The following is a 23,041-nucleotide window of genomic DNA, read 5'->3' as shown; positions in this document are numbered from 1 at the left end:
TATTCAATGAGAAGAGGTGGATTCCTGACATGGGGCACCTTGTCTAACTTTCATTTCTCCGTGTGTGATTCCCCTTTTAGTCACTAGGGAGAGACCTTTCAACACGGAAAATAGCTGGTTGACTCCGGGTCCAACAGCAGTCAAACAGGCAGGGGCAGACAGCCGCAGTCATCCTCATCAACCGCACGTCGATCTGCGGATCACATCGTCCACGGGATGGATAACGACATCGCCGAACCTGACCCATCCCGGCAGCGCAATGGTGTCGTGGAAGGGCTTTATGGAGAATTCACGGACTCGCTCAACGCAAAGGTCAGATATTCTGTGAGTTTGACTGAGAGTGCTCTCACTATTCAAAAGATCTCATCGTCACCTGGACAGGATGAGGTGGTTTTCCATTTAGCTGACTGTCTTGGCTGCCTGGCTTATAAAGTGGAGGACGAAGCGGATGTTGGGGCGTTCTTTACAGCCTATTTCTACCCGTTCAAGAGGCGATGGATAAGCACAGGCATGGCCCGGCAGAAAGTAGAGCAGTGCTTTCGGGTCGCAATGGTCCAGGACCCTCTCACTAATCTTCAAGAGGCAGAGAGATGGGCGCGTGCCATCAGAGAGGCTTCTATCCGCCAGATACCCCGAAGACATGGTGAGAAGCAAGGCTGCATAGTTGAAATAAAACAGTTGTTTCTTTCTGGTATAGTTATGTTTGATGAGGGCGTAGGTTCTAATTTAATTTAGCCAAACAGCATCAAACTTTAGGCTCTTTATATGGATAATCTGAAAAGTCTGTCATCATTGCCATATACTGTGGGTCTATATTTTTCCTCATTTATTTAGGAGGAATTGTATACTCTGCCCAGGGAAATGGGGCTTATAAATTCAGTTCAAAATGTGAGGGTAACTTTCCATCACCTTTATCCCATACTGCACCTAAGGTCCAGTAATTCACAACCTGCTTACTCGGTTTCTATAGAATATGATAGGCTTAAGTGCCAACTGACTGGGTAAGCTTGGAGAAGGAAATGGAATGTCCTGGAAACCAGCATTACCTGTTGTGTGAGGATGACTGCCAGTTACCCTTCTCAGGGTGAAATCATTTGCATAGATTTGCAACTGTGAAATTTCTGTATAATTTGTAAGGGGTAATTAAGTCATCCCAAAAGCAACATTGCTGAACCCAAGTACTCAAGTGATTGAACTCATCGTTTTTCAACTAATGGTGCTTATGCAGGTTGTCTTGGATCAGGAAAAACCTTATTACAACACAACCGTATTCAAATGCCTGCTTTTGAAATCTTCAGTCCATGTCATAGACTTAGGTCCATGTGCAGAGACCCGACTGACCCTACTGAATCTGTTCTGAACATGAAACAGAGTGCTGCTGATGCTAATTACCCAGTTATCACTCACTTAGGAGATCATTTAGTGTGGATGAAGTTGCCACAGGGAGAGCCATATGCAAAATATTATGCTGACATTCTGTCAAAATATAAATGTCAAAATATCACACATTTTTTGAATTGAGTTTATCCAAGTTATTGCTACAAGATTAAATGTCTCACATTAATATGTGCTTCATTAAATTGCATTATTAGATTGGTTTTATTGGTTTATTCGGATCCCCATTAGCTCTTGCGAAGCAGCAGCTATTCTTCCTGGTTTCCACACAAAAACATAGAACATGACAAGGAACAAAACACTGATACGCTGATAGACAAGAACAGTCACACAAATGAGATAGGAGTGCATGTGCCAAGGGCCTAAATAGGCAGAATGTAAGGCAATTTCCATCTGAATAAAAGGGAGAGCTGTCGAGGATTTAGTCAATCATACATCTATTCGGTTTAAGTTGCAACAAGGAGACACCCTCCCGCATAGAAACATAAAAAATGTCTAACGGTCCTTCTCTGAGAAGGCACTTATATATTAATCAGATATTCTCTAAACATCAGCCCGAGAGCCTTGTATGAAGTCAAAATACAGAATCACACAGTGTTCATAATGTCATTGTGTCCCTAGTCCTTGTTTCTTCAGTAGCTCTGGCATCAATCACTATCGAACGATATGAGAACAATCCATAACATTCAGTGACAGGTCTAGTGACCATCAACCCCTACACAAATGAGTATCATAAATAGAGCACTGGAAATCATGTATTACAGAACGGGAAAACATATACATATGCTAAGCATTGTGTTAATTATCTTAACTGAATAGCTACTTTATTCATCTTAAATATTCCCCATTACACAGAGTGAAGATAATTGTCCATAAAACAGGGGTGCCTGCCTATTATCTGCTTAGGGGCCCATGCTTAGGGGCCCATGCTTAGGGGCCCATGCTTAGGGGCACTCTCTAGACCCCTCAGTGGCATAGTTCTAGAGGAAACGGATATTTGATTTGGCAGTGACGGATTTGGAATGTTGGTTGCCAGAAATGGAGTCAGGTGTTGGTGGAATAAGGAATGAGGTCGCCCCGTGAATTGCCCTTTAGGTGTCCAAGGCAACTGAGACAAGGGTCTTTGTGTGAGTTGCACCTTAGGCCTGGAGCCAGCAGGAGTTGGAGTTTCAGAGCTTTGCCAAGAAGACAGATGGTAACCTGACCTGAGAGGTAACTGGTAGCATTCTCTCTGGCCTGCTGGACTTCAAAAGCCAGTAAAGTACATTTTTAAAATGTCAATTCGCACATATTAATGAAGTGTCTATCGATAGCCACTGATGATAAGCCATTGAAATGCTAACAACTGATGAACTGTGGCATGACTCAGGATTCCTGCTCTAGTACAAGAAGGCTTCTCCATCTGTAGTACAGTGACTACTGCATAATGCAATGATATCATTAATTGATACGTTTTTTTTAGCATTCAAGATTCGGGCCAGACAATAATACAGTATTCAACAGAATATATTATGTATTTTAAATGAGTAATGGGACGCTAATAGATGCAACAAAATATGCCACATTAATTCCTTGTTCTAGAGCAGGGGTGTCAAACTCATTCCATGGAGGGCCTAGTGTCTGCAGGTTTTTGTTTTGCCTTTCAATTAAGACCTAGACAACCGGGTGAGGGGAGTGACCTTAATGTATGAAAATCAGAGGGACAGAGGGTGTATGAAAGTCAGAGGGTGTATGAAATTCAGAGGGCCCGACTAATCCCTGTTCTAGAAGGTGTATGAAAGTCAGAGGGACCGACTAATCCCTGTTCTAGAGGGTGTATGAAAGTCAGAGGGACTGACTAATCCCTGTTCTAGAGGGTGTATGAAAGTCAGAGGGACCGACTAATCCCTGTTCTAGAGGGTGTATGAAAGTCAGAGGGACTGACTAATCCCTGTTCTAGAGGGTGTATGAAAGTCAGAGGGACCGACTAATCCCTGTTCTAGAAGGTGTATGAAAGTCAGAGGGACTGACTAATCCCTGTTCTAGAGGGTGTATGAAAGTATGAAAGTCAGAGACTGACTAATCCCTGAAGGGATATTTATGTTAATTCATTTCATTTTATCTGGTGATGCAGCTGGATAGGTTCGATTAAGAAGGCAATTGCTTTTTTTGCTGTAAGGTTAATGTTTAGGGAAAGCTATCAGACACTTTCAGTGCGTAATAAATACCACATCATTTTGTTGAAACTGTAGATGCTAGATATTCCTTAAAAAAAAAGTATATTGTGGTTCAATCACAGCTTGACTGGGTAAGAACTGCACAGTGTGTGTTTAAGTATCTGCAGTCTACCATTCAGTTCCTGTCACAGCCAGGTCATAACCGACTGAATGAGGCGTAAATAATGAAATCCTCAAACAATGTGATGTATCTTTGCACATCAAAGGCCATGGAAGTTAATATCCTGCTATTTGCAATGCTTAGAGGTACCATGAAATGAATGTCTGCATTTTTTAACTTTTGACAGGGTTGACTTTCACAAAGGTAAAACGTTTTCAGTGTGAACTTAAACGACTAAACCCAGATATGAAGTATGCAGAAAAGATAATGGACCTATATATTTTTAAATAAGATCATCTTTGATAACTAACAATCACCAAAATAAAAACTCTGGCAGAATCTAAAATTCAAAAAATGTTATGGCCCCCATTGATTTTGTTATAATGTTTGAGTCACTCAGATAGCATAAGAACATGACTTAAGCCATGGCAAAATGTGTAAAATTGCAGGAAATTAGCTTTAAAACTTCAAAATGTTGTCTCTCTGTGTGTGTTCCACAGAGAGGGTATGTATCTGTCACTGTGATATCGCCCTACGGCCCAATGCTCTGCTGGCGCCACAGTGTCTCTCAGTGATGGAGACAAGAGCTGAACGGTGCCCCTGCTACATCCGTGGCCTCTCACCCCAGCCAGGATGTTCCCCGGGGGCCCTCGTCTCCCTCTCTGCTCCCTCAGACAGGCCTGCCTGTGACAGGCTGTCAGAGCCCCTGGCTCTACCTCTGTGGGCTGGGTGTCTAACCCCCAAACCTAATCTTGGACTCACTCAAGCTTGTTTGCAGATATGCCAGCTATGTCTGAGTCATGGAGGTAGTGTTACACCTTGGGAACACCTGAGACAGCAAGCTTTCACTTAAAGCCATTTCTACCAACATTGTCTTTTATTTTCCTCAGTGTTCTGGCTAGTTTTCACTTATAATGATGTGTTAAAGCAATAATGCAATAATGTGTGGACATAATGAGAGATATTATGTTCTAAATTCATGTGTTTGGTAATACTATATTTATTGCTTTAGTAGTAGATTGATTATACACAACAAAGTTGATCAGTTAATCAGTTCCGTTAATTTGATCCCAGCCTCAGTACTTTGTTAGTACTCACACTTACTCAGCCACCCCACCTCTCGGTTTACCCTTTTCCTCAGAGAAACACACACACTAGCTTGCTTGTCAGACAGCCCTTCAGCATGAGTCAGGGTCATATCTGCCCACAGGCCCTTAACCACAGCCTCACACACACACACACACACACACACACACACACACACACACACACACACACACACACACACACACACACACACACACACACACACACACACACACACACACACACACACACACACACACACACACACACACACACAGTACCTAAAAGGTTGTTTCCGCAGAAATGACTCTGGGCAGCATGTTACAAAATATGACTTAGGGAATGGGCATCAAAGCTTTAATTATTAAATCAAAAACAAGATTGAGCTGGCTCTTCATTTAGGGTCCTCACTGTTTCTGTAACCAACTGAAACAGAAGCCCTGTTCATACCTAGTTCTAACATGCGCCTTGTGTCCTGAACTTGTCAGTATTCTGATTGTGCCCACATCTTTAGACAGGTGTAGACGATGAAAAGACACATTGTGATTTGATTGTAATCAGATCTTCCTGAGGTAGTCAGGCACGGATTGTGTCTGGATATCAGTCAAGTGTAAACAGATCTGGAATGGTCAAACTATTTAAATGATCATTATACCAGCCTCAAACATCATTGACAGATACCACCATTGATTTACGCCACCAGTAATTGTCTTAAAATAAATACATTCATGTTATTTTGAAAGAATATCTGTCAAATAATTTGCTTACAGGGAGGCACCAGCTAATCTGGTCACAATGCGGACACAGTGAACGGATAAGAGACACATTTTAATACAATGTGTAGACACGACAAACCTTGATCACATTGGATCATATTGATCAGATCACATGTTAGCGCAAGGTGTAAACAATGCTATAATGAACCCTGTATGACTGCTACTGAAACCTTTGTAACTATCAAGCTCTGATAACCAACTTCAATTTGGATAGCTTTGCTTTCGTGCTGTATCCATGTGAAGGAGTTTTTTTTTCCTGTGATAAGTGAAACACAGAGCTATACAGTATTTCTAGTTGCAGTCCATAGGTGCACAAATGTACACTTCTTTTAATGTCAACTCAATATGTTTTCCATACCCAAGATAGACCTAATAATGATAACCAGTTTTTGACTGATTAGATCACCTGTGAGCACACCTCTTATTGACCCAGGAACCATGGAAATGCTTCCTCAACATATACTCTGAGGCTTCTGGGAGCTGAAGCAATGGGAGGCCCTATGTTTGAAAGTAACGTTACCAAGTTAATGAGTAGGCCAACGTCTAGTTTGCGTCTTTAGTTTTAGCCCCAAGCAACCATTAATGTACTGCTAAAGGAGACTGAAGGAGTCAGGAGACAGGAAACACAGCAGAATACAGAAGAGCATGACATTGCTTACATGGAAATATCTCATGTTCTGTGGTGGTAAAGGCGGTGCTGAATTCCTACTCACAAGCTGTCAGGGGAGGATGTTAAACCGCCTCTGTATTTGAGGCACAAGGACTACAGCATTGGCTTTGACCCCTGAGGAGGCAGCGATTGTTCTGTCATCCCTGAACTGTTTTATCGAAGCCTTTATTTGGCTCATTGTATTGAGAGCATTTTATAGAGCTCATTTTTGACCTCACTTGAGTGGAAAAACGCACCCTAAAAGTTATGTACCAAACGGCAGCATCCACCATTGTGTCTGAAAGACATGTAGTCAGAGCCTTTTGTGTATAAAAGCCACATTGTGTAGTGTGAAGAAAAAAATACAATGGCAACCCTTTGTATGAATGGGGAAGAGTTAGCAAGACTGTGTTTTGATACTGTCTTAATACTGCTCTTTCTGATGGTTTCACACCACACTTTGAGATTTTTCGGTACCTCTGCTGTCCCTGCACAGGAGCCAAATGAGTAGGAGGTGCCACTCCAGGTCAGCCGGCTGGTAATTGGATTTCTAGGCAGGGACAGGAGAGGCCATTTCCGCTCAGACGGCACTGGGCATGAACCAGACAGAGGGGCCTTGTGTGGAGGGACAGTGGCACAGCAGGGTAAGGGTGTACTGGTGCCAGTCCTGTTGGCATGAGGCTACAGGATGGAATTTACAGGGCAGCGCGATGGCTGTTTCACTGCTCCCAGGGGTCCAATTAGGCCCATGGGACCGGTCCCAATGCCCAGCAGAACCGGACTCACACTCACTGGTGGGTAGATGCTACCGCATGTGGTATATGCAGGGTTCAGAGGATGATGCTCAACTGCCAACCTTGATCCGGTACTGATAATGTCTGACAGGGTTAATTTGCGTCTGAAGTACTACTCATAACCACAAACAAGTGTAATCTCTGTAAAGATGACCCCAATTAGTCGATTGGTCGATTGTTTGGTCGATAGGCTGTTGCTTGACCAAGATTTTTTTAGTCGAGCAGTGGCAAATATATATATTTTTAATTATGTGGACTAATCCATTTTGAGGCCGCAGGGATGGCAGACCACAGTATCACCAATAGTACATTTACCGTTAATTACCATAATTTCTCATTTGGAATGTTTGTTTAGTTATGGTAATTTATGTTAATACATTCAATATCTTGTCATAATTACAGGTCCTGGGTGGCACAGCGGTCAAAAAGCACTGAGGCATCACATCACAAGCACTGAGGCATTACTGAGGCATCACTACAGCCCGGGGTTCGATCCCAGGCTGTGTCACAACCGGCCGTGACCGGGAACCCCATAGGACTGCTCACAATTAGCCATCCGGGGTATGGAAGGTTTGACTGGTGCGGCTTCCCTTGGCTCATCGTGCTCTAGCAACTCCGTGTGACAGGGCCAGGCGCCTGCAAGCTGACTCCGGTCATGGTGCGGCTGACATCCAGGTTAAGTGAGCAGTGTAATAAGAAGTAGGTGGCCAGATGGGTCATGTTTCGGAGGACCTTCGCCTCTCCCGAGCAAATTGAGGAGTTGCAGAGATGAGCCATGGGACCTAATTTGGGGAGAAAACAGGGTAAACAAAATATGCTTGTGACCATACCGCCTGTTCAGGGTCGGGCCTGGTTAGTACTGGGACAGGAGATCGCCTGGAAATACCAGGTGCTGTAAGCTAAAAACTATATTATTATTACAGTCTTACCAAACATTGTTGGCAGAGTGCACAACCTAAGTTTTGGTTTATTTCATTCAATTTCCGAGCTGTCAATTTATTCACTGTCTTTTATTTGAAGCGCTCCTGTCAATCTTGAGTAAATACCTGATTACACATAGAAGTAGGCCTAGGCTACCTGGCCTGCGCACAAATGTAGACCTATAAATGTGCCCATTTGGGGATCTGATACTATTTCTGATTGTCTTAACTCACCATCACTGTGGAGCTTCTCAAAAGTCATTTTTCCTTCACCTCAAACAGCAAATAAACAAAGTCTGTTTTTACATCCATTGAGAATGACAATAGTTCCTTAACGTATCCTAATTGAAAAATTCACTCCCTTTTGATAACCACTCAGCATGAAAGGGTGAAAAAATCTCAGGCTCTGATCCAGTTGTAACATCATAAAATAGGCCTGCCTGATTACTTCTTATCCCTTGCGCAAATAGCCTACAGCTGTGTCTGTTTGGGAAACTCTGAGAGCCCAGGATATTTTTACATATTGGCAATGGCAATAGAAGTAATTTTTTGATTTTAATAATTGTCATTTAGATAGAATTGTGATTAACTACATGACATTGATTTCGAGACATGAGGACTTTAATATAAATTCAATTAAACTGTTCCATGAATATGTGCATATGAAAATCATAACTGGCACGCAGATCAGGAGAAATGGTATGATAACTTGGCACTCCAAATGGAAAAGGCTGCCAACCGCTGGTGTATTCTATTACTGGCAACTTCAGGAGCATAATGGCAGAATCTGCAGAGCCCAGCAGCAGCGAGAAGAGGAGGGTCGGGTCAGGAACAGGTTAGGCTTATTGATCTCTGGCTTCCTCTTCAGTCATTTGTGTGTCTTCATTTTTAATCGCAGTGCTTAAAGCATCAGACAAGCCAAGTAGCCTGCATATAGTTGATTTTATTCAAACATAGGGTGTGTCTATAAATGGAAAAATAGATGTTTATAAATTTGGAACAATCTATTGGTCGAAAGAACAGACGACTCTCGACTAAGATTTGTTTTTGTCGGGGACAGCCCTAAATCTCTCTTATGATTTACTATGGCCTCTGAGAAGACAGTGTCCCCTGTGCAGAAAGACAAGGACATCTATAGTAACTACAGTATCAGAGGCTAGGAGTTCATCCTGAGTTAAAAATTACTGTCTCTGAAATTATCTCTCATGGCGCTCTGCAACATCTGAACAAGTTCTGCCAGCTTTTAATTATTCCGTTGGTGTCTGGTAATAATTCTAAAGATAACCAGACAGATCATAACAGAGTAGCATTATTAAATAAATTCTCTGGTACTTTTGTATACTTTTTAGCCAGTAGTTCTGAAAGTAGCACTCATGAGCCAAAAGTGGTCCCCGAAAATTGTGTTACCTCACTTACAGTGCCTTGCGAAAGTATTCGGCCCCCTTGAACTTTGCGACCTTTTGCCACATTTCAGGCTTCAAACATAAAGATATAAAACTGTATTTTTTTGTGAAGAATCAACAACGAGTGGGACACATTCATGAAGTGGAACGACATTTATTGGATATTTCAAATCAAAAACTGAAAAATTGGGCGTGCAAAATTATTCAGCCCCCTTAAGTTAATACTTTGTAGCGCCACCTTTTGCTGCGATTACAGCTGTAAGTCGCTTGGGGTATGTCTCTATCAGTTTTGCACATCGAGAGACTGAAATGTTTTCCCATTCCTCCTTGCAAAACAGCTCGAGCTCAGTGAGGTTGGATGGAGAGCATTTGTGAACAGCAGTTTTCAGTTCTTTCCACAGATTCTCGATTGGATTCAGGTCTGGACTTTGACTTGGCCATTCTAACACCTGGATATGTTTATTTTTGAACCATTCCATTGTAGATTTTGCTTTATGTTTTGGATCATTGTCTTGTTGGAAGACAAATCTCTGTCCCAGTCTCAGGTCTTTTGCAGACTCCATCAGGTTTTCTTCCAGAATGGTCCTGTATTTAGCTCCATCCATCTTCCCATCAATTTTAACCATCTTCCCTGTCCCTGCTGAAGAAAAGCAGGCCCAAACCATGATGCTACCACCACCATGTTTGACAGTGGGGATGGTGTGTTCAGCTGTGTTGCTTTTACGCCAAACATAACGTTTTGCATTGTTGCCAAAATGTTCAATTTTGGTTTCATCTGACCAGAGCACCTTCTTCCACATGTTTGGTGTGTCTCCCAGGTGGCTTGTGGCAAACTTTAAACGACACTTTTTATGGATATCTTTAAGAAATGGCTTTCTTCTTGCCACTCTTCCATAAAGGCCAGATTTGTGCAATATACGACTGATTGTTGTCCTATGGACAGAGTCTCCCACCTCAGCTGTAGATCTCTGCAGTTCATCCAGAGTGATCATGGGCCTCTTGGCTGCATCTCTGATCAGTCTTCTCCTTGTATGAGCTGAAAGTTTAGAGGGACGGCCAGGTCTTGGTAGATTTGCAGTGGTCTGATACTCCTTCCATTTCAATATTATCGCTTGCACAGTGCTCCTTGGGATGTTTAAATCTTGGGAAATCTTTTTGTATCCAAATCCGGCTTTAAACTTCTTCACAACAGTATCTCGGACGTGCCTGGTGTGTTCCTTGTTCTTCATGATGCTCTCTGCGCTTTTAACAGACCTCTGAGACTATCACAGTGCAGGTGCATTTATACGGAGACTTGATTACACACAGGTGGATTGTATTTATCATCATTAGTCATTTAGGTCAACATTGGATCATTCAGAGATCCTCACTGAACTTCTGGAGAGAGTTTGCTGCACTGAAAGTAAAGGGGCTGAATAATTTTGCACGTCCAATTTTTCAGTTTTTGATTTGTTAAAAAAGTTTGAAATATCCAATAAATGTCGTTCCACTTCATGATTGTGTCCCACTTGTTGTTGATTCTTCACAAAAAAATACAGTTTTATATCTTTATGTTTGAAGCCTGAAATGTGGCAAAAGGTCGCAAAGTTCAAGTGGGCCGAATACTTTCGCAAGGCACTGTATGTGCAGAATGTGCACCACATCATTGCTTTCTCTCTCGCTCTGCTCTGTGTGCATCTTGCTAGCTTTCACTCAAATTGTGAGGGGCTGAAGCTCATTGGCTGGAACTCAAATTGCTAAGGGGCTGGCCCACCTGTGGGAAAATGTAGGGAAATTGCGCAGCACAGAAAAACTGTTGCTTTCAAATTAGGGATTTGTGGCTAATTTAGGCAAAACTGCAGATTGACACATCCAGCCCAAAGCGGGAGGTTTAAAAAATACTTAGTATTCGCCAATGTTCCGGAGCATATCTTCAACTTCAACATTAGGGGAATGACTTGAGGTGGCATATGTTTTGTTAGACTTACATTTCTGGGGGAAAATAAGTGGGTCACAAAAACAATAACGTCAAGCACCATCTGTGAGTGAATGGTGTCACTGCCCTTGGCATCACTGTTTAATGCTATTTTTTTAACACTGTTTTTCTGCCAAGGGATCTAGAGGGTAGAGACTCCGTTCATAACCTGTTTGACATGTCTGAGATTGATGTCAGAAAAACATTTTGGAAGACAATGGAGAGTGGAGCAATTCTTCCCTTGACAGCTTGAGAATACCAACTCACAAACTATTCCTTCTTCCCTCTTGTTTATCTACATCTCTCACTCTATTGCTCTCTTTTTCTATTCTCTCTCTCTCTCTCTCTCTCTCTCTCTCTCTCTCTCTCTCTCTCTCTCTCTCTCTCTCTCTCTCTCTCTCTCAGATGTGAAGTATTATGAGCTACGGCGGCCCTGCAGGGTCATGGTTCTGGTGAACCCCCAGAGTGGGCGGGGCCAGGCTCTCCAGCTTTTCTCCGGGCAAATCGAGCCCATGCTCACCGAGGCTTCAGTCCCCTACACATTGGTCATCACTGGTCAGTCCCACACACTGGTCAACACTCAGTCCCTTACACACCTACCTGCTTGAACCCTATTATCTCACTGCCCTGATTGCATACACACACACACATGCACACGTGCACGCACGCACGCACACACACACACACACACACACACACACACACACACACACACACACACACACACACACAGTGTTTGACTGCACTGCCTTGTTGGATCCCCTGCTCCCAGTATTATATACTCTCAACTGCTTTTCACTAACAGTAGCAATGAGTTCAAAGTCACTGAACTCTGCATAACCTTTCACTGAAAAAAAGTCAGGTATCTTTGAGCAAGCAGGAACAATCCAAGGAGCCAGAAAGACTTTTAAAAATCACTTCAGCTACACATTAACACCACCACCTATACTTCACCATCACCCAGTATAGCTGACAAGAAACTATCTCTGCCAGCGTTACAAACCATCACCAAGACACCTATGAGTTGTTCAATGCCTTCTTAATCTTTGAAACAACTGAAAAAGGAGAGAACAGAGAGAGAGAGGAGAAAGAGTGAGTTCAGTCCCAGGGGACATGGGGAAGGTTAGCATCTGCATGGTGGTGAAAAAAGGCAGGCTAATTACCGACGTTCGGCGTGACGATGCTGGGAGCTGGGAGAATATGTCACCAGAGGCTCTCTCAGCTAGCGCTGCTTCCCTCCACTGCCTGGGTACTGTAGCTAGCCTGTCTGAGTGGATTAACCAGCGCCACCTCGCTGCCCTGCCTGGGTACTGTAGCTAGCCTGTCTGAGTGGATTAACCAGCGCCACCTCGCTGCCCTGCCTGGGTACTGTAGCTAGCCTGTCTGAGTGGATTAACCAGCGCCACCTCGCTGCCCTGCCTGGGTACTGTAGCTAGCCTGTTTGAGTGGATTAACGAGCGCCACCTCGCTGCCCTGCCTGGGTACTGTAGCTAGCCTGTCTGAGTGGATTAACCAGCGCCACTTCGCTGCCCTGCCTGGGTACTGTAGCTAGCCTGTCTGAGTGGATTAACCAGCGCCACCTCGCTGCCCTGCCTGGGTACTGTAGCTAGCCTGTCTGAGTGGATTAACCAGCGCCACCTCGCTGCCCTGCCTGGGTACTGTAGCTAGCCTGTCTGGGTGGAATAACCAGCGCCACCTCGCTGCCCTGCCTGGGTACTGTAGCTAGCCTGTCTGAGTGGATTAACCAGCGCCACCTCGCTGCCCTGCCTGGGTACTGTAGCTAGCCTGTCTGAGTGGATTAACCAGCGCCACCTCGCTGCCCTGCCTGGGTACTGTAGCTAGCCTGTCTGAGTGGATTAACCAGCGCCACCTCGCTGCCCTGCCTACCTCCACTTAGGGAATGGAGCCCTGCAGAACTATCATGTCATCTACTAGTCTATGCCAGAGGACTAAGGCACTCTGAGAGGATCGTCTTTCAGCGAGGGGGTGAATCTGGGGGTTTTCTGTGGTGTGTGTTCATGTGCTTGTGTGCACCTGCATGTGTGTGTCTCCCTCAGAAACTGAGGGAGCACATGTGGAAAACAGTTCAATGTTCAAGTAGCTATGTATTCAGGAACTGAGAGCAAAAAAACGTTATATTGGGCATGCGGTATCATCCTAACACAAAAGGGACCTTGGTTCATATCACATTAACAGAGAGTAGCTACCAAGCTATAGCTCATCAGAAGAGACGATTACGTAAAATCCAGAAAGTCAAGAGATGGTGAGGTAGCTCCTGCCTATGTGTGTTTGTGTGTGGCAGTGACCCTGTGAATAAGGAGAGGGCTGGGAAGTGCAGCCTCAGCCTCCAACCAGCAGTGCTGAGTCAGCCGCAGCAGCCTCCCTCTGCCTGACAGCACAGGACCACATCACTCCGCTCTCAGTCTTCCCATACATACCAAACAGCATGGACTTAAAGGAAACTCAGTGGGTGAGGGAGGGCTAGGGGACAGGTACATGTTATGCTAGGAGAGGAGGATAAGAGGAGGAGAGGGGGGGTGGATGTAGTAATGTCGTCCGGTCATTTTTCAAACCTCAACACATACGGTAACTCAAGCAGAAAAGTAATGCCCTTGTGATGACAATGCCTCAACACACCCACAGAGACACAGGCATAGACACACACAATTGCAATAACAAACAAGCACAGTACTGCCTTTAGCAGAGCTGATGTTTGCTGCAGAACACAAGTCTCAGCTGGCAGAATGGTGCTAGACAGTGTGCTTAGGGGGGATCCAATAAGACCCCCTGCAGCGCGACTGTCTCAAGGACATCTCCAATAAAACTCCACTAAACAAACAGAGTTGGCCCCAGTCGTCACATTAACTATCACAGCAGTGGCAGATGTTTGCACTAAGGCCTGCTGCTTTGAAGACTGCCATTGGCCAGTTGAATAGCCACTGCACAGTCTAATGATATGTATGGACTGATAGAGGGAAATTGAATCCCTTTTCTCTCCCATCCCACTGATCCCTCCCTGGGGGCTTCTGGTGAAGGGAGGCCATCTCTCAGACCTTATTCTCGCTCTCTTTCCTCCCTCCTTCTCCTCCCTCCTTCTCATTGTGTTTCTCTCTGTCTCCCATAGAGCACCAGAACCATGCGAGGGACCTGGTGAGAGAGACTGATCTGTCACAGTGGGACGCTCTGGTCATCCTGTCAGGAGACGGGCTGCTGTTCGAGGTGCGCCAAGTATAGACACTGCATGAACACGTTTCCAGCATAGATAACTTGTCTAAAGTTTCCCTAAGACTGTTTGAATAAGCAGTGGGGTTTGTGGGATACAACTCTCGCTGTTTGTGTGTGTTTGCCTGTCCGGTCAGGTGTTGAATGGTCTTCTGGAGAGAGAGGACTGGGAGGAGGCCATCCAGACCCCACTGGGCATCTTACCAGGGGGCTCGGGCAATGCCCTGGCAGCCTCTGTCCACCACTACACTAAGTAAGTCCACTAATGAGACATTTAAATGGATAGAGTACAGTAGAATGGAAAGCAATAGGAAAACTGGCCTGGACAAAGAAGGTGATTTATCCCTTTTCTATGGATGTAATTATCTGACTGGGCAGATTAGGCACATTTCTCGAGAGACAAGGGAGAGAGATAGTGTCTGCTTCAGCTTCAAACTTCATAAAGTCCAAGGAGAGTCATTATTTGACGGTTGCTGATAGCTACTTTTAATGGAGTGATGTAATGGGTTCTAGAGCAACTGGAAATTCAGTGGACTACTACTGAGGTAGTGTCTGGACCGCTTTTATTACTGCTGGAGCCCCCTAAATATACAATGTCAACAGAAAAACAACAACAAAATACACAGCGAGTTGAATAAAGCTTTGCAACCTATGAACAACCCTAACCCTAACACCCCTGTTCAACCCAACCAAGCTAACCCTAGCCACACCATTACCCTCGCCACAACCATTACCCTAGCCATAACCAATAACCATTACCCTAGCCACAACCATTACCCTAGCCACAACCATTACCCTAGCCACAACACTTACCCTAGCCACAACCCTTACCCTAAACACATCCCTTACCCTAGCCACATCCCTTACCCTAGCCACATCCCTTACCCTAGCCACAACCCTTACTCTAGCCACATCCCTTACCCTAGCCACAACCCTTACCCTAGCCACAACCCTTACCCTAGCCACAACATAGCCACAACCATTACCCTAGCCACAACCATTACCCTAGCCACAACCCTTACACTAAACACATCCCTTACCCTAGCCACATCCCTTACCCTGGCCACATCCCTTACCCTAGCCACATCCCTTACCCTAGCCACATCCCTTACCCTAGCCACATCCCTTACCCTAGCCACAACCCTTACCCTAGCCACAACCCTTACCCTAGCCACATCCCTCACCCTACCCACATCCCTTACCGTATCCACAACCATTACCTTAGCCACAACCATTACCCTAGCCACAACCCTTACCCTAGCCACATCCCTTACCCTAGCCACATCCCTTACCCTAGCCACAACCCTTACCCTAGCCACAACCCTTACCCTAGCCACAACATGGCCACAACCCTTACCCTAGCCACAACCCTTACCCTAGCCACATCCCTCACCCTACCCACATCCCTTACCGTATCCACAACCATTACCGTAGCCACAACCATTACCCTAGCCACAACCCTTACCCTAGCCACATCCCTTACCCTAGCCACATCCCTTACCCTAGCCACATCCCTTACCCTAGCCACATCCCTTACCCTAGCCACAACATGGCCACAACCCTTACCCTAGCCACAACCCTTACACTAAACACATCCCTTACCCTAGCCACAACCCTTACCCTAGCCACATCCCTTACCCTAGCCACAACCCTAAACCTAGCCACAACCCTTACCCTAGCCACAACCCTTACCCTAGCCACAACATGGCCACAACCCTTACCCTAGTCACAACCTAGACACAACCCTTACCCTAGCCACAACCCTTACCCTAGCCACAACCCTTACACTAAACACATCCCTTACCCTAGCCACAACCCTTACCCTAGCCACATCCCTTACCCTAGCCACAACCCTAACCCTAGCCACAACCCTTACCCTAGCCACAACCCTTACCCTAGCCACAACATGGCCACAACCCTTACCCTAGTCACAACCTAGACACAACCCTTACCCTAGCCACAACCCTTACCCTAGCCACAACCCTTACCCTAGTCACAACCTAGCCACATCCCTTACCCTAGCCACAACCATTACCCTAGCCACAACCATTACCCTAGCCATAACCATTACCCTAGCCACAACCATTACCCTAGCCACAACCATTACCCTAGCCACATCCCTTACCCTAGCCACATCCCTTACCCTAGCCACATCCCTTACCCTAGCCACAACCCTTACCCTATCCACAACCCTTACCCTAGCCACAACATGGCCACAACCCTTACCCTAGCCACAACCCTTACCCTAGCCACATCCCTCACCCTACCCACATCCCTTACCGTAACCACAACCATTACCGTAGCCACAACCATTACCCTAGCCACATCCCTTACCCTAGCCACAACCCTTACTCTAGCCACAACCCTTACTCTAGCCACAACCCTTACACTAAACACATCCCTTACCCTAGCCATAACCCTTACCCTAGCTATAACCCTTACCCTAGCCACAACCCTTACCCTAGCCACAACCCTTACCCTAGTCACAACCCTTACCCTAGTCACAACCTAGCCACATCCCTTACCCTAGCCACAACCATTACCCTAGCCACAACCATTACCCTAGCCACAACCCTTACCCTAGCCACAACATGGCCACAACCCTTACCCTAGCCACAACCCTTACCCTAGCCACAACCCTTATCCTAGTCACAACCTAGCCACATCCCTTACCCTAGCCACAACCCTTACCCTAGCCACACCCCTTACCCTACCCATATCCCTTACCCTATCCACAACCATTACCTTAGCCACAACCATTACCCTAGCCACATCCCTTACCCTAGCCACAACCCTTACTCTAGCCACAACCCTTACTCTAGCACAACCCTTACACTAAACACATCCCTTACCCTAGCCACAACCCTTACCCTAGCCACAACCCTTACCCTAGCCACATCCCTTACCCTAGCCACATCCCTTACCCTAGCCACATCCCTTACCCTAGCCATATCCCTTACCCTAGCCACAACCCTTACCCTAACCACAACCCTTACCCTAGCCACAACATGGCCACAACCCTTACCCTAGCCACAACCCTTACCCTAGCCACATCCCTCACCCTACCCACATCCCTTACCGTATCCACAACCATTACCTTAGCCACAACCATTACCCTAGCCACAACCCTTACCCTAGCCACATCCCTTACCCTAGCCACAACCATTACTCTAGCCACAACCCTTACACTAAACACATCCCTTACCCTAGCCATAACCCTTACCCTAGCCATAACCCTTACCCTAGCCACAACCCTTACCCTAGCCACATCCCTTACCCTAGCCACATCCCTTACCCTAGCCACAACCATTACCCTAGCCACAACCATTACCCTAGCCACAACCCTTACCCTAGCCACAACATGGCCACAACCCTTACCCTAGCCACAACCCTTACCCTAGTCACAACCTAGCCACAACCCTTACCCTAGCCACAACCCTTACCCTAGCCACAACCCTTACCCTAGCCAAATCCCTTACCCCAGCCACATCCCTTATCCTAGCCACATCCCTTACCCTAGCCACAACCCTTACACTAGCCACATCCCTTACCCTAGCCACATCCCGTACCCTAGCCACATCCATTACCCTAGATACAACCCTTGCCCTAGCCACAACCATTACCCTAGCCACATCCCTTACCCTAGCCACAACCCTTTAGCCTAGCCACAATCCTTACCCTAGCCACAACCCTTACCCTAGCCACATCCCTTACCCTAGCCACAACCATTACCCTAGCCACAACCCTTACCCTAGCCACATCCCTTACCCTAGCCACAACCCTTACCCTAGCCACAACTATTACCCTAGCCCCAACCCTTACCCTAGCCACATCCCTTACCCTAGCCACAACCCTTACCCTAGCCACAACCCTTACCCTAGTTTCATGTCCACACCCCAGTTCAACACTAACCCCGTTATCTTACAGTCAGACAGTGAAGATGGTTATGTTTAAAGTACCGTAACTGTCCAGTGTTTCCAGATCTCTATGAAATATGACCTATAATTAATTACAATATGAGTTAAATAGTGTTCCTTCCAACAACAAAAAAAATTAAGAATGTTAAAAACAGCTTTTCTGTGTTGGAATGGTGTGGGCATACCCCAACAACAGAATGGTGTGGGTGTACAGTGTACCGGTCATTACAAATATTAATGTGAGTAAACTGCTGATTGGCCAGCTCATCCTCCTCAGGAGTATGACATCATACTCTATGAGGAGATAGCAAGCATTTTTGAAACAGTCACTTTTGAGTTTTTCTCCTAGTTGTACTTTGGCCACAAAAACGAGTATAGGACGAGTCAACAACATTATTTGGGTATGAGTTAGCAGAATATGAATTTAAAAGTGAGATTTTCACTGGACAGTTACTTAAAAACAATGGGATTAGGATTTAACTGGCTTGTGGACATGAACCTAGGGTTAGGGTTATGGCGAGGGTTAGGGTTACTGCTGTAAGTACAATGTATTACCATTCTAGAGTTAGGGTTAGCGTCATTCCTTTTAATTGAATGAGTAGCTCCGGCTCAATTGAACCACAGACTGATACCTAACTGCCTCAGTCTACTGTGAGCTGACTGCTACTCCCTGCAGGTCTCCCCCGGCCTGGGGTAAGGAGCTGCTGCTGAGCTGTGGCTTCCTGCTGTGTAAAGGCCTGGTGACTCGGCTCGACCTGGTCTCTGTCCACCTGGCCTCCAGCCAGCGCATCTTCTCCTTCCTCTCCCTGGCCTGGGGCTTCGTGGCCGACGTCGACATTGAGAGCGAGAAGTACCGCCTCGTTGGCCCCATGCGATTCCTGGTGGGTACGCTGCTGCGCCTGGCCTCCCTCAAAGTATATCAAGGTAGGCTGGCATACCTGCCTGCTCCTCCCTTCACACCCCAGAACTCCTCCCTCTGCTCCTCTCTACCCTGTGGGCCCAACAGCTCCCCCAATCAGAACTCTCGCCACAACCACATCACAAACTCCAACCACAGCACAAACTCCAACCACAACACCGCCCACAACTCCTCCAACATTGCCAACACAACCATGAGGACCGAGCCCCAACCAGTCAACCAGAAGGGGCCTCCTGACTCGCTCCTAGCAGACCTGGAGCAGCCGGTGCCTGATCATTGGACAGTAGTGAAGGAGGAAGACTTTGTACTGGTATTGGCCATGTTCCAGTCCCACTTGGCTGAGGACCTGTTTGCCGCCCCTGGTGCCGCGGCAGACGACGGCTTCATCCACCTGTTGTATGTGCGTGCAGGCATCTCCAGACTAGCTCTGCTCACACTCTTCATGACCATGGAGAAAGGGGGGCACCTGGCTATTGGCTGCCCACACCTTGTGTATGAGAGGGTGAAGGCCTTTCGCCTGGAGCCTCTGTCCCCCGAGGGAGCGATCACTGTGGACGGGGAGATGGTGGAGTACGGGCCAGTACAGGCCCAGGTTCATGAAGGAATCGCCAGGCTCATCTCAGGCTGAGAATCTACTTGGAGAGTTTGTCCTCCCCACAGCTCTGACTTCTTGCTCCCTTTCTTACTCTGTCTACTGTATATACAAAGTGCCAAAGACATTATATCAGCCTTTGGAAAATCCCCCCTCTTTTTTTCTACAGATACATTCAGTATCTATCTCTGTGTCCTGTTGTTTAGAGATCCCTCCCTTTCCTCTCCATGCTTCATTCAGGGTCAAAGCCATGGATGTTCTTGCAGCTGGATGGTCTCAGCTAAGAGTGTGTGTGTATGATAGTGTTTTGTGAGCGGTGTGTTTAGTAGGGAGGGGCCCATGGCTGTGGAGTACCTTGTGTACACTTATTAGTGTGATACAAGTGAAGAGAAGCACATTCTTCTGTCTCGCAAGGATGTGGCAGGCAACCAGCTCTACGCCCGCTATCTAGCCCCGGGGTAATCATTCTGTGGAGGATGAGACACAGGCCTGACATGAAGGCCTTCCCCCCTCAGGATATACTGTTCGAGTCATGGATGTAGGTTCTCTATGGAGAAGCACAACGTTGGAGAATGCAGCATTGTAAACCTCCACCAATGACATTAGGTTACTCTTCTCCCTCTCACCAGTGAAAACCTCCCCTTTACCTCCGTGTTTAATGGATGGGGTGGAAGGGGTTAGGTGCTAGTGAGGTTGTGTTAAAGCAGCATGGAGGTTCAGGAACCTGGCCAGCTGAGGTTACCTTCCTATATATCTCGCCTGTCTCCTACCCTGCTGCTGCTGCAGCTCAAACCAACATGCTTCTTGGACCACCTTCTTCCTGACACACACACACAAACACACAGGCTTGACACTCCCTTTCAGATCTGGAGCACTCAGCAAGGAGGGGGATGGTCTCGTCTGCGACATATGACCCCTTCTAGCTGTGTTAAGGTTGTACTCTCTCCTCCTTCACAAGATGTTGGAGCCATCAGCACCTAATGTGTCCTTATTTTGAAGCTTTATGGGTGAATGAAAAATACTAGCGGATAGAACTACAAGCAGTTGAAGATACAGCACCATTGTTGATTTTTATGAACGGTTTTATTGTAGATAAAATAATAGAAATATTTATGTTATTTTCTGTCCAAGCACACACTAAGAAGGGAAACATGGCTTTGCACTACGCAGCACTGCATGGGTCAGTGGGTTTTGCACATTGACTCGATCAATAAGAGTTGGAGCGACCAGGCCAGAGTGCTGTGCTGTCTACTGGGGCCTTTTTCTTGTCGGGGTGGAGATGATGAGCATTAGTGCACAGGAGCATTAGTGCACAGGAGCAATTAGTGCACAGGAGCATTAGTGCACAGGAGCATTAGTGCACAGGAGCATTAGTGCACAAGCGCAAATGTGAGCATTATCATCAGTTCTACTCGCACCAGTTCATGCCAGGTCGGGTTCACCCCAGAGATATAACAATTACTGGTTTAACTAATCCTAGAGCACACACTTGGTTAGGTTTGACTCAAAATGTCATATGGGTGGAAGGGTTTTAATGTATAATGAATCTAAAAGGATGCTTAAAATGACTCTACCTGAAGGTATGCTGACTGCAGATGTAACATTAACTTCTCCCATTCTGATTTCAAACTTCCATGTCTGTGCCTGTACCTGACTTTGATATGCCTTTAGATAAATACAAGTTTAAGTTTCATTTGTCACATGCACAAGTACAGTGAAATGCTTAACTTGAAAGCCCTACCCGACAGTGCAGTATTATATACCTCAGGTACGGTAGCTCATGCTAGACTGTGTATACTGAGTATATATATATATAAGTATAATAAAAAAAATTAAACAAGGGGGAAAAACACAAGAAAGAAGAAAGAAGAGAGGAAGCTATATACAGTGTCAGTGCCAGTACCAAATGTACAACGTACAGAGATACTGGAGTTTTGAGGTAGATAAGAAAATGTAGGCAGGGATTAAGAGAAAGTGACTGGAAGCAGGATAAATCATTTATTATTATAATATTAAACATACTGTATGGTACCTTTTACCCCATACATACCTATCTACCTACCTAATCCTCATTTGTCAGGCTCTGCTGGTGGTGTTGACAAGGTCATAGACCATGCATACACAAGTTAAAGCACATATCCAAATTGAGAGATTAGCTATGGAAATTCTTTCAATGTGGCCCGTTCTGGGACACCTCACTGCTCTTTATGCAGTGGGAGGGGTCCCCCTAGTGGATTTACCTTAACCAGTCATTGCAGTGTAAGTGGTGGAAGTTCTGACAAAGTACTTGCACATTTGTTTCTATGGTACAACAGTAGTACTGTATAAAATCTTATGATAGCTCACTTTCATTATTTGTATGTTTGGTAGCATTGATTCACTAGCATACTGGTATCCAGGTTATGAAAACAATTACGAGCCATTTTGAATTCAACTACAATCACTTCATAATCAATTCCTAATCATATTTCCATCTGAATATCAAAAACCTGCATTTGAATCACCTCAGGTACGGTAGCTCATGCTAGACTGTGTATACTGAGTATCATCTCTCCTCAACCGAACAGACAAGCGGACATCCACTGCTGACCCTGGCTGACCCTAGTGACTGTTATGTAATATGTACAAAAAACAACAGGTCTCAACACATCTGAGTGGAGTAATTGCAATTGTGTTGAACTACTGTTATCTTCTCTGTCCTGTACCCTTGGCTGGTAGGGTGGACTGTGGAGTGACTACATCATAGTACTGTTATTAATATGCAAATACTGCTGTAGTCCTCTCATTGCATTCATGTCATTTTTTATGTCATCATTACCGTGTAGGAGAGAGATCTATATTTTTCCAGTGCTTCATTTAGTAAGAACCACAACTAAATACATGAATCATGCTGTATCGACTGTCTGAATGGTAATACAATTCCCAAATTCTTCAAGAGTTCTGTCTTGTTCATCATTAGCAGCCATCTTTTCATCAACACTGTTAATTGTTTTTATATAAAGTGAAAATGATAACCCAGTGGTTAATATTGTCCATTACAGGTGTTGTGTATTTGAGGGTGTATTAAAGTTCTGCTTTTAGGACCAGACTAATCTTAT

General features: G+C 45.5%; 1 protein-coding gene across 1 annotated transcript; it reads left to right on the top strand.

Moving 5' to 3' along the window:
• The first annotated feature begins 105 nt into the window (after positions 1–105).
• LOC110486550 (sphingosine kinase 1-like) lies at positions 106–23,020 on the top strand. The gene is made up of 5 exons (XM_021558242.2): positions 106–643; positions 11,699–11,848; positions 14,418–14,512; positions 14,653–14,768; positions 19,109–23,020. Exons 1-5 carry the CDS (start codon positions 217–219, stop codon positions 19,977–19,979), a joined length of 1,659 nt encoding a protein of 552 aa, XP_021413917.2. The 5' UTR covers positions 106–216; the 3' UTR covers positions 19,980–23,020.
• Positions 23,021–23,041: the final 21 nt, after the last annotated feature.

The sequence above is a fragment of the Oncorhynchus mykiss genome, chromosome 13, assembly GCF_013265735.2.
Source record: "Oncorhynchus mykiss isolate Arlee chromosome 13, USDA_OmykA_1.1, whole genome shotgun sequence".
Lineage (NCBI taxonomy): Eukaryota > Metazoa > Chordata > Actinopteri > Salmoniformes > Salmonidae > Oncorhynchus > Oncorhynchus mykiss.
This window is presented reverse-complemented; position numbering and strand designations above follow the sequence as displayed.

Bases quoted from the DNA above. Each gene is read 5' to 3' on its own strand.
- LOC110486550 (XM_021558242.2), top strand. From the start codon at position 217: ATGGATAACGACATCGCCGAACCTGACCCATCCCGGCAGCGCAATGGT. The intron at 11,849-14,417 runs GTCAGTCCCACA...TGTCTCCCATAG, and splicing joins CTACACATTGGTCATCACTG to AGCACCAGAACCATGCGAGG. The intron at 14,513-14,652 runs GTGCGCCAAGTA...CTGTCCGGTCAG, and splicing joins GAGACGGGCTGCTGTTCGAG to GTGTTGAATGGTCTTCTGGA.